The sequence below is a fragment of the Mirounga leonina genome, unplaced genomic scaffold (genome assembly GCF_011800145.1).
Source record: "Mirounga leonina isolate KUSES-001 unplaced genomic scaffold, KU_Mleo_1.0 Mir_53, whole genome shotgun sequence".
NCBI classification, from domain to species: Eukaryota; Metazoa; Chordata; class Mammalia; order Carnivora; family Phocidae; genus Mirounga; species Mirounga leonina.
This window is the reverse complement of record NW_023270807.1, coordinates 103,982,308-103,996,142: the sequence shown is the minus strand read 5'-3', so window position 1 is coordinate 103,996,142 and position 13,835 is coordinate 103,982,308. Positions and strand designations below refer to the sequence as shown.

The 13,835-nt window shown below is 34.2% G+C and overlaps 1 protein-coding gene across 8 annotated transcripts in view; it reads right to left on the bottom strand.

Moving 5' to 3' along the window:
* The window catches only part of SCAF8 (SR-related CTD associated factor 8), a 184,640-nt gene that overhangs the window by 94,847 nt on the left and 75,958 nt on the right, over positions 1-13,835 (bottom strand). For 5 of the 8 annotated variants that reach the window (XR_004676625.1, XM_034991072.1, XM_034991071.1 and 2 more), the window contains exons 18-20: positions 11,756-11,824; positions 9,147-9,365; positions 6,928-8,395 (exon numbers count right to left, since the gene is read on the bottom strand). Coding sequence is in view for 7 of the 8 variants with exons in the window: in XM_034991072.1 (XP_034846963.1) it covers positions 6,942-8,395; positions 9,147-9,365; positions 11,756-11,824 (1,742 nt within the window). In the remaining variant the exon portion in view is untranslated. Of the gene's footprint in view, positions 1-220; positions 8,396-9,146; positions 9,366-11,755; positions 11,825-13,835 lie in introns of those variants that run through there. The other 3 variants (XM_034991076.1, XM_034991077.1, XM_034991075.1) reach the window with 1 other exon arrangement.

Here is a 13,835-nt window from a genome sequence, read left to right as displayed (position 1 = left end):
CAGAACTTCCTGATATGGTAAATGCTACCCTCTCCTTTTTAAAAAGGTTCAAAGTAATTTCAATTACCACAGAAAGATCAATTCTTAAACAATAGTTTATCCCTTATACTTTCAAAGGTTAATTTTATTCAACACAAGTCTTCTGATTTACTAATATTCTTATTAATATGCAAACTGACCCAAGTTCAGTAATAAACACAAGACTCCTGTTATTAAAAAGTCATTGTTCAAATACAGGAATTTATTTCATGTAATAATAACATAAGCAAAATAATAATTACCTTTGACAAGATTAGTAGAAATAGAAGTATAACTCACAAATATAATAAGCATGTTCCCCTGACATGTGAATTAGCCAGTAATATGGCCACAATGTTTAGAGTCCTCTTTCCGAAGACTCTGGAAAAGGTGATCAGAGGCCAGCACCATGACATGCTATGGATTAAACCTTATATGAACCTAAGTTTAGTGATATTAACAGAAGACTTGAAGAGAAAGAAATCCTAGAATCAGATTATATATTCAAGTAAAGTAAAATCACTGCAAATTATCCACTGCCACCAAAGACAACAGAGCTAGACTCTAAAACTACTTGAATTCAAGTGTTGAATAAAGACTAACACTGAATGCTTACTATGTGTAAAGACATTTTTACATATTTAACTTCATTCAAGCCATGGAATATTCCTAATATAGGAGTTTTATACACAAGAAAACTGAGTACTAAGTTTGGACTATACATACAGTATACAAATGCTGAATTTTAGAAAGGAGCTGCCAAGGCCACAACCTAAAAGATAAATTTGCAAGCAATCACTGGCTCTGCTTTACATGTATGAAAACATTTTAAAAAATAAATACGTTTTGATATTTTATTTTATTTGTGGGGAAAGCTGTAATCAAAAAGAAATCTTATTTAATATCAATGCAACACAAACTTGCCTCCAAAATAGCATGTTATTAAGAAAGTTAACATTATATCATGGTATACCCTTAAGAAAAACCCAAATCCTGAAAACAGAATCTAAGAAAATGAAGCTGAAGTGATTGTTTAGCTATAGGAAAAGAAGATAGTCCCACATATACTTGTAATAGCGAAAACACAAGTTCAATTTAGTGTTTAAATGCAGCCTTACCCTATAAGGATAAGACTGGTGGTTCAAGTTTGTTTTTCTGCACAAATTTATTTGCCTTTTAAACAGAAGAGGAATTAATAGTTTGTGAGCCTCTGCCATGTACGTCTGGCACTTTAGAAGGTGGTACACACTAATTTTTGAAAGTAATAAACTTGGGTTTCAATCTTTGCTCAAATATTTATAAGTTGTGTGACCTTGGGAAATAGCTTAAATCTGTGACAGGTTTCTTGTTAGTAAAATAGATATTAAAATATTAATACTACAAGATTGTCATGAGGCTTATACACGTAGTAAAATTATCCCAGTTCTTGTCACATAGTATGTGTCATTAAATATTAGCTAATATTATCAATAATTTAAAAAGTGTAACCCTACAGATTAGTTAAGAAATGATGCTTAGAAATACAGTAACTTGCCTAAAGACATTTATCTAGCAAATGTTAAAGATAGGTTTGAAAACCTAATGTAATGAAATCTGTGGTCTCTTTAAAAGTTCCAATGTCGTTAGTCTTTCCCTTTGTTCTTCCTGCTTCCTCAGCTGGTTTTTTACAGAAGTGAAAATTTATTTCATAGACTCAATGTATTTAAATGCTAGAAATGACCTTAGAAATCACTAAGCCAAGGGGCAGCAGATTGTTTTCACCATAGTTCTGTCCAATTGATAGTCCTTGCCTGAAATGAAGGGTCAAAAAGGAGGCTGGAGTGCTATGATGAGAAGAATTTGAGAATTCTGAGAAAGGCAGAAAAATAAGACAAATAAGACAAAATAATGATAGCTGCCCATGGAGGTTTAGAGAGGGACAAACAACAAAGGTCAACCAAGTGCTACATTCTGCCATTGCCACACAAATGTAATAGACTCATTAAACTCATCTAGTTCTCATTAATTCTTGGCTCAAAGTCACAAGTTCCAAGTTTACTCTCTACCATCTAGTGAGCTCTGTGCATAAGAGCTCCCTCTGCTTCCGTCACTACAGATCATCCCACTATCCAAAGCACCTAACACTTCTACAACAATATAGTTAGCCTGTTAGCACAATTCTACCCCTTGACCTATAGTTTCCAATTTACTTAGAATTGGAATTTAATTACTTAGAATATTCGTTCTATATTGCGACTAGAACAAGGCCGGGTAATTCTAAGTACACATACAGAATGAAACAACCACCCTGAAAGAGGGGAGAAGTAGAGGGGAAGAAAAATGTCTGAGCAAAGCTCATGCAAAATAAGCCACTGATCTGCATTAGTTTTTGATGTGCAACCCACATCTAAGTAGTCTTACTAGTAACATTACCAGTCCTTGATAAATTTAATGCTCGTAATTTTGTCCCAAAAGGGCTCCTTCTATAATCAAAGCATTTAATTCCATGGTATCGAGTAAATTTTTCTGTGAGGTATCCTATAACAAAGTTTCACTTGAGTCAAAAATACTTCCTATAAAACCATCTCATATGCTTCTTTCCATCGCTTCGCTTTAATTCATTTTTAGATTAATGCTTAATGCTTTAATGAGTTTAAAACATCTGTGATAATGACTTCCCTGTTTTTATTCATACTCCAACACCAACCGCCACAAATTATACACTTTATTGAAACACTCCAAATAATTTTTAGATCACCAAAGTATTTTACTTAAGGAATTTTTTAAAGAATCTCAAGTGCACAGTATATTAAGTATTTACATGTTTTAAATTATCTGAAGTGGTGGTATGTGGGAATCTAAAAAGTAAATATACACCCAGGGAGGGGTGTGTGTGTGTGTGTGTGTGTGTGTACATATGTATAAAAATATGTATCTCCCCAGGGAATTCTGTATTAGTCAGTCTGTGGTGACATCCCTCCACCTCCTGATATTTCCAAATAGATCCAGCAGGTGATTCTGTTATACATTTCTTGGCTGAGAATCACAGACACGGTGTATTTCAGATTGCTTTCAATATGTATGCCCCTATTTAAAGTAACCCCCCCCCACTCAAGAAAATAATCTGGGCCATTAATTTTGAATTCTAGTTCCAGAAAGTTTGGCTAAACCAAGGTATCTTGTTTTTAAATCTCCCATTAAAAAGTAGTAATCTTTTTTTCTCCAGAAGCGGAAAACAAAAATTTCAATGCCTAAAACTTATAGTTTAAAAGATGTTTTATATAAAACCACATCATCCTCAATTAAGGAAACATTTATAATTCTCTGCCACACTGCAGTATTTATGACTATTTACAAATATTTAGTTTTTAATTTTACCTATCTTAAAAATGAATATAAAGGACTTGCTTCTCCTCTTCTACATTATGTAAAATATTTAAAGAGAAAAATGCTAATGTTTTCTTTCTCTGAAAGAGTTAAAAGCCCTTAAGACATTTTATTAATATAGCACCCGATAAAGTAATGATAATAAAGGCACATAAGGTATAACAAAATTATTTTTAATTGAATATTAAAATTTTCTTTTTCTTTAAAGTTGTGCCCATCTAAAATATATACAATGACAAAAAACATCATCAAAATGTTCTTTAAATGACTTAATGAATAAGGGATTATATATATAAAATTCATAATGAATACCGTATTTGATTCTAAGACACTTTACATTTTGACATTTCTGAATTAGGATGGGTCTTATAATCACTGGCATGTTATGTTGGAAACATTTTTTATTCCTGAATGGTTCTCACAATCAATGGCACCTTAGATCTGATGAACTAAGGTGTTCGTTTATAAAAAAATACTTTTTCAAATTAAAAGAGGTAACTTCTTTTCAAATGTAACAAAAGTGACCCACCCCCAAAACAACCTTAAATGTGTAGCTCCATAACTATAATCTTTTATATGAGTGAAAATGGCCAATAAATTTAATGAAGCAACTAAATTATCACGACAAAAGAAACTCTAGTAATATAAGAGCTTAAATAATGAACAAATTTTATCAATTAAATATTACATGAAGTCATTTTCAGAGTTTTAAAGTGAATAATTTTATACTATTCCGTTTTCCAATGCTAAGCATTTGTCCATCCTATGTACTGAAATAAATTTAGCATTCCACCTATAATATGCTACAAATAATGATTGCTTTGCTGTAAGATAAATTTCTACTGCAATATAAATGATCAAAGTACATTATATGTATTTATGCTATAAATAGAAGCCAATGTTTAATGAAATGTTTAAAGACAAAAAAAAAATTTAAAAAGTAGTATCTACTAAAACTGTAGTCTACAAATACCTCAGAGAGTCATATCATTCTCTGACATATCACAAATCAAAACATTATTGATTTGGTGGCTAATGTATAGATACTGCCTGCAGCACTTTGAAGAATTTTATTAAAGTGGTTAGGTTACTCCTTGCATATTTCTAATGGCTAGCATTCTAGTGACAGTACTGGGATCAAAAGCATCAAAACATGATAGGTCTTGCGTCAAACTTAAAGATAATTAACTTCTCTCCATTATTTAAAAAAATGGTGAACATAAGTATCAACTTTGGAAATTCAGTATGAGGATGAATAATATCCTTTCACTTAAATACTATACTACCAAATAGGAACAAAGTGAGAACAAGTACACATAATTATTTTCAACTATTTTCAGAGTGTCACACACTCCCAAGATGGGATTCTACAGTTACTGACAACTGATTAGGTTAACTTTCACCACCAGAATCTTCAAAGCAGTGCAATACTTGTATGTATTTTGTTTTCAAGTTTGCACATGAAGGCCCAACAGTGATAAAAAGAAAACTTGGGATCAAAGGTCACTAAAAAGTCTTACATTTTTATTGCTACTTAATCCAAGTGAATGTCACTTAATTTTAATAATGGTAAATGCAACTAAAGTAGTTTGAAATCCCAGTCAATATAAGTTCCTTAAGGACAAGGCTAATCATTCCTGAACATTAATACTTTGTACCAATGTCACAGTTTTTCCTGTTTTCCTAAGGAAAAGACTGAAACCAATTCAAATTACTGGACTGAATTACTGTAGAAATAAACACCCAATTTCCACTAGTACCCACTTCTTCACGTAACAAAACAAATAATGTACTATTTCTGTTCAGAACCTATAAGAAGAAATGACTTGATTTTTTGGCCAGGAACCATCCATAAAGCTCTTATAGCTCTTTAGATCATCAAGAGGTAAGCAAAAACAATCCAATTTTAAATAGCCGGTGTGTTCTATCGTTACTCTGGGCAGGCTTGACAAACATAGCTTAAGAATTTTAGAGAAATAGAGCAAATGATGAATAGTTGGGAATGCATAGGGAGCAAAAATGTCTATTCATAGGACCAAATAAAAGCCTTCATTAGGAGCGAAAAAAACCACCAATGGTTTTATATATATGTATATATATGTAAAACCCAAAGGAAAAACAAACAGCAAATAAATGAAAATTAAAAGCAAAAATAAATAAATAAATAGAAAACTAATCCCCAATTTTTCTGCTACTCAGTTTACCTTGGAGGCTAATCTGAACAGTGTTACCCACAGCCTACAAAACACATGGTGGACGCTTTGTTCCTGATATATATAATGTTTTTAAATCCACCAACACCTCTATACATTCTGTGCAATTAAGAAATCCACTTCAGGCAAGTAACAAGTACTTTAGTACTAGCACTATCTATGCAGAATAGCAAATATAATGTGAAACAAAGCAATGCAAGCATTCATGTGAATTTTGGCTCCATGCTAACTCTGGTTTCATGCCTAACTACATTAAAACAGAATTGCCAAACGGCCAATGCATTTCTTTACAATAGTTATTTTACCTTCATAAAAGCTAAGAAGAGTTTTGACTATAAGCATTGTCAACTAGCCAAATTTCTCTAATTTTCTATCCGATTTTGAAGACTATTTTATTATCTAAACTATCCGCTATTTTTCTCTGTATGTACACGAAGACAGACATACAGAGAAACAGAAGAATCTACGTATGACTTACACAATAAATATACACAGATATTACATACATACTAATGAGACTGCATGATTTTTATATCAAAGTACATGTTTTTCCACCACACAGTTCTTCATTGTTGTTAAGAGTAATAAAAAACTTCTGCAACTAATAAGCACATGCTGCTAATGATCCAGGGTTTTAAGAATTTGTAGATTAAAAAAATACAATTCCTAGAACACTGTTATCAAACAAGTAAGTTTTATTGGCATCTAAAAACAAAATTCACCCAACATTGAAACGTACTTTAATATTTGTTGTTTTCTTTTTTTTCTTTTTTCTTTTTTACTCACTGCAGTATGAGGAACAAATCACAAACACTTACTTTGGAGAAACAGAGACCATAGTGTAGATTTTACAAAATCACTTTTTAAAATCTCTGTATTGTGCTCCTCAAATATCTAGAGCCAGTCTTTGCATAAAATATCACAGCTTTGTCTATTACCTTAAAATTCTGCAGCAGCCTAAAGATATGGATAAGATATACCATCACTTGCTATTTTGAAATATATCTATTACCATATCCAACCTAATGGTAGTATCTAAAAAATTCTTTCTTCCATAGGAAGTCTCTGACAAGCTGTTATTCATTTCCTTGAAGTTAAAAGAATCTGGGGGCAACATTTATATTTTATCAGAAAAATAAAAAAATGTTTACCTACCATGTTCATATTAAGAACAATGTCTATACAAGTCAGTTGTACAATTATTTTAAGAGAAAGGTGAACATGAACATCAGATTAACTTAATTCTGGCAGACAAAAGTGAACAACTATGGTCCAGTCAGCCATTAATCTATTACAGAGAGATGACAACTTTACAAAAGGTATCTTTTACCTACTGAGCGATGATTATGTCCCCTCAGTTTCTGTGCTTTCTACCACTGGTTCACTTTCTATATCAGCAACTGTGTCACTCTTCTCCTTGTTTATTTCACTTGAAGATGTCAGTTTTTCATAAAGTTCAGGATCATTCTGTACTGGTAAAGGTGGTGGTTGGGCATGTCTCTCGGTATTTTCACCATTAACCTGAGGCACGTTATCACCTTTTCGTTGAGAAGTGGCCCCTTCAAAAAAATCAAAAACCCGAGGATGAGGAGGGGGGACCCAGGTGTTTTGAATTCTATCTCGTCCAAGACGGTTTCCATTAATTTCTCTGCAGAAATCAAAATCTCTGTCATCCCTATCCCTTTGCCTCTCCCAGGGTCTTCTGCGGTCATCAAAATCTCTGTGAACTTCTTGTCCAAATCCTCTGTTCCAAGGACCGCTTCTAGGATCAAATCGATAGTTTCCAGACCGAAATCTACCTCTTTCTTCATGTAAGCCTTTTGGACCACCATAGACAGGTAGAACCCGATGTTCTCTCTCATCAAAATCTCTATGCCCCCAGGGCTTCTCTGGATTAAAGCCAAAGTGGTCTCTTCGACCAAGATGATCTATGCCTGGCCTCACAAGATTCTCTCTAATATCGACAGGAGGTCTTCCAAAATGATCCCTACCATCTAATGGAGGCCTTCCAGGACCTTCTCTTGGATCTATAGGCCGTCCAACCACATCCCTAACATCCACGGGGGGAGGTCTACTAATGCTTTCCCTGGCTTCAATGGGAGGAAACCGGTAATCTCTATCTCCTTCCTGTTGAATGTTATCATTCCCAAGTGGTATCCTTTTTTCTGGATTGGTAACATTGTCTACACTTTGTCTTCCAGGAACTAGAAAAGGTCTTTCTGGCTGACTAAAAATATCTCCTGGAGGAAAAGGACCACGGGGTGGCGGATGAAGAGCTGAATCAAGTACCGATGGGGGAGGGATTCCCCTTTGGGGTGGAATTCCAGGCTGTATTAAAGGGAATCTTGGTCCAGGTGTCTGTGGTATTAGTCCTGGACGAATGTCTAACATTGGCATTGTGGGCATCCTTTGACTAGAGAGATTTAAAGGGGGTAAGTTTTGAGGCCCAGCTGGGGGTTGTGTCCCCAAAAGTCCAGCGGCGTTTGGAACATTTGGTGGCTGTACTCCTATAAGTCCGGAATTATTAGGGATATTTGGGGGGAGCACTCCCAAAAGTCCAGAACTACTTGACACAGTTGGTGGCTGTAGTCCCAAAATTCCAGAGTTATTTAGAATATTTGGTGGCTGGGCTCCAATAATCCCAGAACTACTGGAAACATTAGATGGCCGGATTCCAATAATTTCAGAATTACTCGATACATTTGGTCTTTGGACTCCCAGAATTCCAGAATTGCTTGTCACATTTGGCGGCTGTCCTCCTAAAATTGCAGGGCTACTTGGAATATCATTTGGAATCACTAAATCAGAAAGAGGAAAAATAATACAAAAAATCATTCTGGTATAAAAGGAAACTGTATTTGTCATTACTAATGCTATAGTTAGCTAGCCTAGAGTTAATCAACTACTTGTATGCCAGAAGAATCAAGACACATTAGATATTAAACAAAAGTTAAAATTATTAAATACCATGCACAGTGAAATTTAAAATATTAAGACATAAGTGGGATGTTACTTAAAAATCTTTACACAGAACATTTAAAAGAAAAATGTCAGGTATTATAGGAATTCTCCACCTTTAACAAAGATGTTTCTAAAGTACAAACAAGTTTTAATACACTAACAGTGGTGCCATAAAAGAGGACTTGCTACTTTCAAATATATTGATCTTTTAGACCTAGGTAGAGAATACTGGGTAAAAGTTATTCATACCTAATACTTGCTCATTCTTATCTTTCTTTAAGTATATATATTTTGTGCAATTGTATTTTGATACCAACACATTAAAGCAGTCCCAATAGGCCCAAAAAAGGAGGGGTAGAGGTCGAAAAAGAAACGTGCCAAAATCTATTACTATCCTGAAAAGAATGCCAACTTTTTTCGAAGAGAAATTCTAGGAGATAGTGATCTCTTTTTAAACACTGCAACATTTCAATACTGGTGCACTTAACTGGTTACAAATGCACGGCATCTCAAAATTAAACAACACCAATATAGAGAAGTAGTGCTTATGATTTAACTATGTATTTCTGGGGAATTTATTTGTTTTACCTGATCTGGTGTTTTCACCAGAAGGAATCTGGTGGTCTAGAAGATGAGGTACTTTTTCTTCAGGCTCTGCTTGTTTAGTTGGAGGATTAAAAACATTTCCAGCTGGCAGAGTGGAAGTAGCAAGACTGCTGGCAACAGAACCGCCAGGTAAAACAAGACCACCAAATCCAACATCTTTCACAGTTTCTGGAGTCATGGATAATGGCGGCTGCACTAAAGCTGTTTAAAGAAGGATAAAATATATTTCAGATTTATTAGGCAAGCAATTCATGTGCTAGTTTAAAAATATTAACCATGACCAACCCTGGCCCTGTCAAAGTTTTCAATGGCTTCCTGTCCTCTCTCCCCAATTGTTTGGTAAGACTACTCAGTTACCATAACATACAGGAATTCTCTTCTGGTCCCTCTATTTTATTTATAACGAAAACTAACTTCTTAGAGTTTGACTGTTTTTATTTATTGGCATCTACTACCTAGCACATTATATAATAACTGATGCTCAAAATAACAAGTCATCAAGAAGAGGCTAAATGTAATTACATTGAGAGCTTTTTTTCTAATAAGGGAAAACAATAATTTTTGGAAATATTTTCATAAAAAATGTTTAGTAAAATAAGGACCAGTACTTAAAACGAAAATGCCAATAGTACAAAAAATAATTTCCAAGAATGTCAGTACATGAATTTCTGAATATACAGAAATGATTCATGCAGACTGACAAATACATACAATGATACAAATCTCCTCAATCCCCTTGAAATTATAATGTACTAGGGTCCTTACATTCATTACTTCTTGTCAAATGTGGTTAGAAAACCCATCACATTAAGAAGAGGTAAAGTGGACTACAAATAAAAAGGTATAAACATTCCATTTTAAAGAATGAGTAGAAAACTCCCTAAGTGTATATGTCATTTATATGTTAAAAAACAGAACTAGAGGAATATAAAGTCACAATTAAACCATCAGAATTTTTAGTCTAGTTTATGCCACAACACAGTTACATCATTGACTTGGGAATTTTAAGAACTGTTTTATCCTCACATTTAACTCCAACTTACCTGGACATACTGTTAGCACATAACGGAGCTATAAATTAGGAACAAAACCACCTGTGATCATGTATGGGAATTATGAGAATTAAACAAGACAGTGTAAGCAACTAGGAGAGTACCTGACACATGGATGTATTTCTCTTTCTCCATTCAAGTGATCCCAGATTTTCTAAAATGAATAAACTAAAGAAATAATTGGGAGGTAAATTCTAGGATGAATCTCTGAATGCTGAATTCAGAAATGGCTTCAGAACACTCTTCTAATTTTTAGGAAGAACAAAGAATTCTTCCTAATGAACCAAAATAACAAAAAAGAAGGATGCTAATCCTGTCAGAAAGGAAAAGTAGAGAAGGGCTTACAAATATAAGGAAAATGGATTATATTATCAATAGGTAAGTTCTCTGTCACATATACAGTCCTTATACTAAAGTCCTTTGATGTAGTCATCTCAAAAGGATAGAGAAGCAACTATGAAAGGTCTTGCTGTCTAAAGAACAAATCCAACTTCAGAAAGTGAATGCAACTGCTCTAAAGTAGAACTCTACTACTGATAAACACTAAAGAAAATGAAGAAGAGATGAAGAGGAAAGGGAGAGAAAGAGGAGGAGAAATAAGAAAAAGCCTCTTCCCCTTCACTCACCAGGTATCACTGGAAATACCCATAGAACTAATCACTCATCATGCTGAAAAATGGCACTTAAAGATAAGAAGTTAGCATCTACCATGGTTCTCCTGCACAAATGTACATCAAGATAACTAAATACTACTAGTTGTAAGAAAAGGTTTTTTTAATAGAAAAATTCTAGGTAAGAAATGTGGAAAAATTATAAAATTCAAAAGATTAGCACTCTGCAACTAATGGAAAGTAGATTAAAAAGCAATAATGATCAATGGATGAAACCATCAGATGAAAATTTGAAGGGGAAGTTTTTTAATGACCAGGTTCCGTTACCTGAATGCTCTGATCCACCTTACCACCACTGAAAGTGGGGTGAGAGGAAACTGCAGGGCTCCCAATGTGATGTCACATCAAGTCTACAGCACCCACCAGTTAAATACTGTTGCTAAAAATGCTGAAGCAGATTCTAAGCAAACCTTTGGTGCTAAAAAACTTCCTATGTACAGAAAAAGCAGAAGATAGAGGAACAAATTTGATGCCACAAAGAAGCAAAACCAAATCCATTGTTTGGAATCTTGCATACAGAAGTAACTGTTTCTTCAACAAATCAAAGACATAAAGGATTAAAAAAGAAAGGGAGGTCTCAGCAGGACTGCTCTATATTAAGACATTTAATACACAAACCACACAAAAGTGATCTGGGGACTCTTCTTTGAATCTTGACTAAAACCAATTATAAATGACATTTTGAGACAACAGAGCAAATCTGAATACAGAATGACTATCACATGTTAATTTTTTAGAAATCATTTAACAAAAAAATGTATTTGTCTAAAATTTTCATAATAAAAAAATTAACAATGATTTGTAAGAATGAGAATCCATAGGTCAACACTACCATGAATAAAGAAAATTCCCCAAGTAGAGAACTCACATGTTGGTACTACTGGTGGAATGGTGGGTGGTGGTACAACAGGTGGTGGAACTGGAGGTGGCATGAAACCTACACAGGGAAAAAAAGACCAAAACCAAAATAGCGTAAGAGTTCCTTCTTTTAACTCAAAGATTTCAATAGCTATACATGAAATTCTACATTCTTAAAACAGTCTGCCATTACTATGACCTCATACTTGTGAATATATTCTTCATTTAAAAACATCACTTTTAGGGGCGCCTGGGTGGCTCAGCTGGTTGGGCAGCTGACTCTTGATTTTGGCTGGGGTCACGATTTCAGGGTTGGGGGATCGAGCCCTGCGTCTGGCTCTACCCTCATCAGGGAGTCTGCTTAAGATTCTCTCTCCCTCTCCTTCTGTCCCTCCCTGCCCCACATTCATGAGCACATGTCTCTCTCTAAAATAAACAAATCTTTTAAAAAAAACCACTTTTATAACCACTACCTTAATATTTGATCCTTAGTAAGCTAAGTGAAGCATAGAGATCCTTATCATGATCGTGTCCTATTTATTTGCTCATTTGTGGAAGTCCTGTGGCACTCTCTACGATGCTATAAAGTCAAAGATTAATATAAGCCAGGCAACTTGTTTCGTATGTTAGCTCAGTGACTGCATGGAGAGTTAAATACTGTATTTCAAGCTGTTGATAACACTATATGCAATAATGTCATCTGTAAAATGTGCTATTATATTGCTTTGATTTATACGCTATTTATCTACTAGATCAAAATATTTTCATTAGCCTTGGATGTTACTGTATTATGTTTTGAGCACTGAAATAAACCTTCAATTTAATATTGACTGTTTAATAACTTTAAATGTCAAATGATCAAACTATAAACCTGTTTCCTTGCATTTTTAAGATATAGAGCAACCATTAAATTCAATTTAAAAACAGTGGCTAAAGGGGCACCTGGGTGGCTCAGTCAGTTAAGCGTCTTTTGGTTTTGGCGCAAGTCATGTTCTCATAGGTCGTGAGACTGAGCCCCATGTCAGGCTCCATGCTCCTCGGGGAGTCTGCTTGAAGATTCTCTCCCTCTGCCCCTCCCCCAGGCTGGCTCGCTCCTCCACCCCCCCAAATAAAATCTTAAAAAAACAAAAAACAAAAACAAAAAACCACAATGGCTAAAAATAAAGATATGTGATTTTCAACAAATGAATGCTGCACACTGACTTTACAAAGTCTAGGTGGTATGGTTTTTGAAATAATCCTTTAAAATTATCTTCTGAAAGGGTGCCTGGGTGGTGCAATCAGTTAAGCACCCAAACCCTGGTTTCGGCTCAGATCGTGATCTCAAGATTGCGAGATCAAGCCCCACAACCAGCTCTGCACTCCATGTGGAGTATCCTTCAGTCTCTCTCCCCCATCCTTCTGCCCCTCCCCTCCCCCTCTCTTTTCTAAAATAAATCTTAAAATTATCTTCTGAAAAAAAATTTTAATTCAGATTCCAAATACAGAAAATATTTGACAAGAATAATTTTCTAATCTTTAACATATAAAAAAGAATTCTTATAATATCTGCATCAATTTCAAATTATGTATTTAATTACAATGTGAAAATTTTATGTTATATGACAAATTACAAACATTCTCAGATAATGTTGAGGAATTTTTAGGAATTCTGTTCAATTGGTAAGAACTTAAATTATAGAAACCAAAGTATTTTTTTCTTACAATATGCAAAGAGTTCATGAAGTTCAAAGAAAGCTAAAAATAGCTTTGAAAAACAATGTATATCATTTGATCCCTTGTGCCTCTCCCTCATTCTTCTAACCTCCCATGGTCTAATACCAAAAGTTCTACCTCTAAGCTATATAAGCTATTATTTATATTTAATTGGTGCGTGTTAGTAATCTATATAGTTTCTAAACTAGAAATGCTGACTCAAGGAACCTTTATCAAAAATTTATAAGGTCAAAAAAAGTATTACAAATTCAATTAGCATTTTTAGATAGATTATAATTTATGTCAAAATGAAAACCATGATTTTTAGGAGGAACAACCTATATAATTTAATGCATACTTCCTGATGAATGATGGGTGATAACTACAGAGAATTC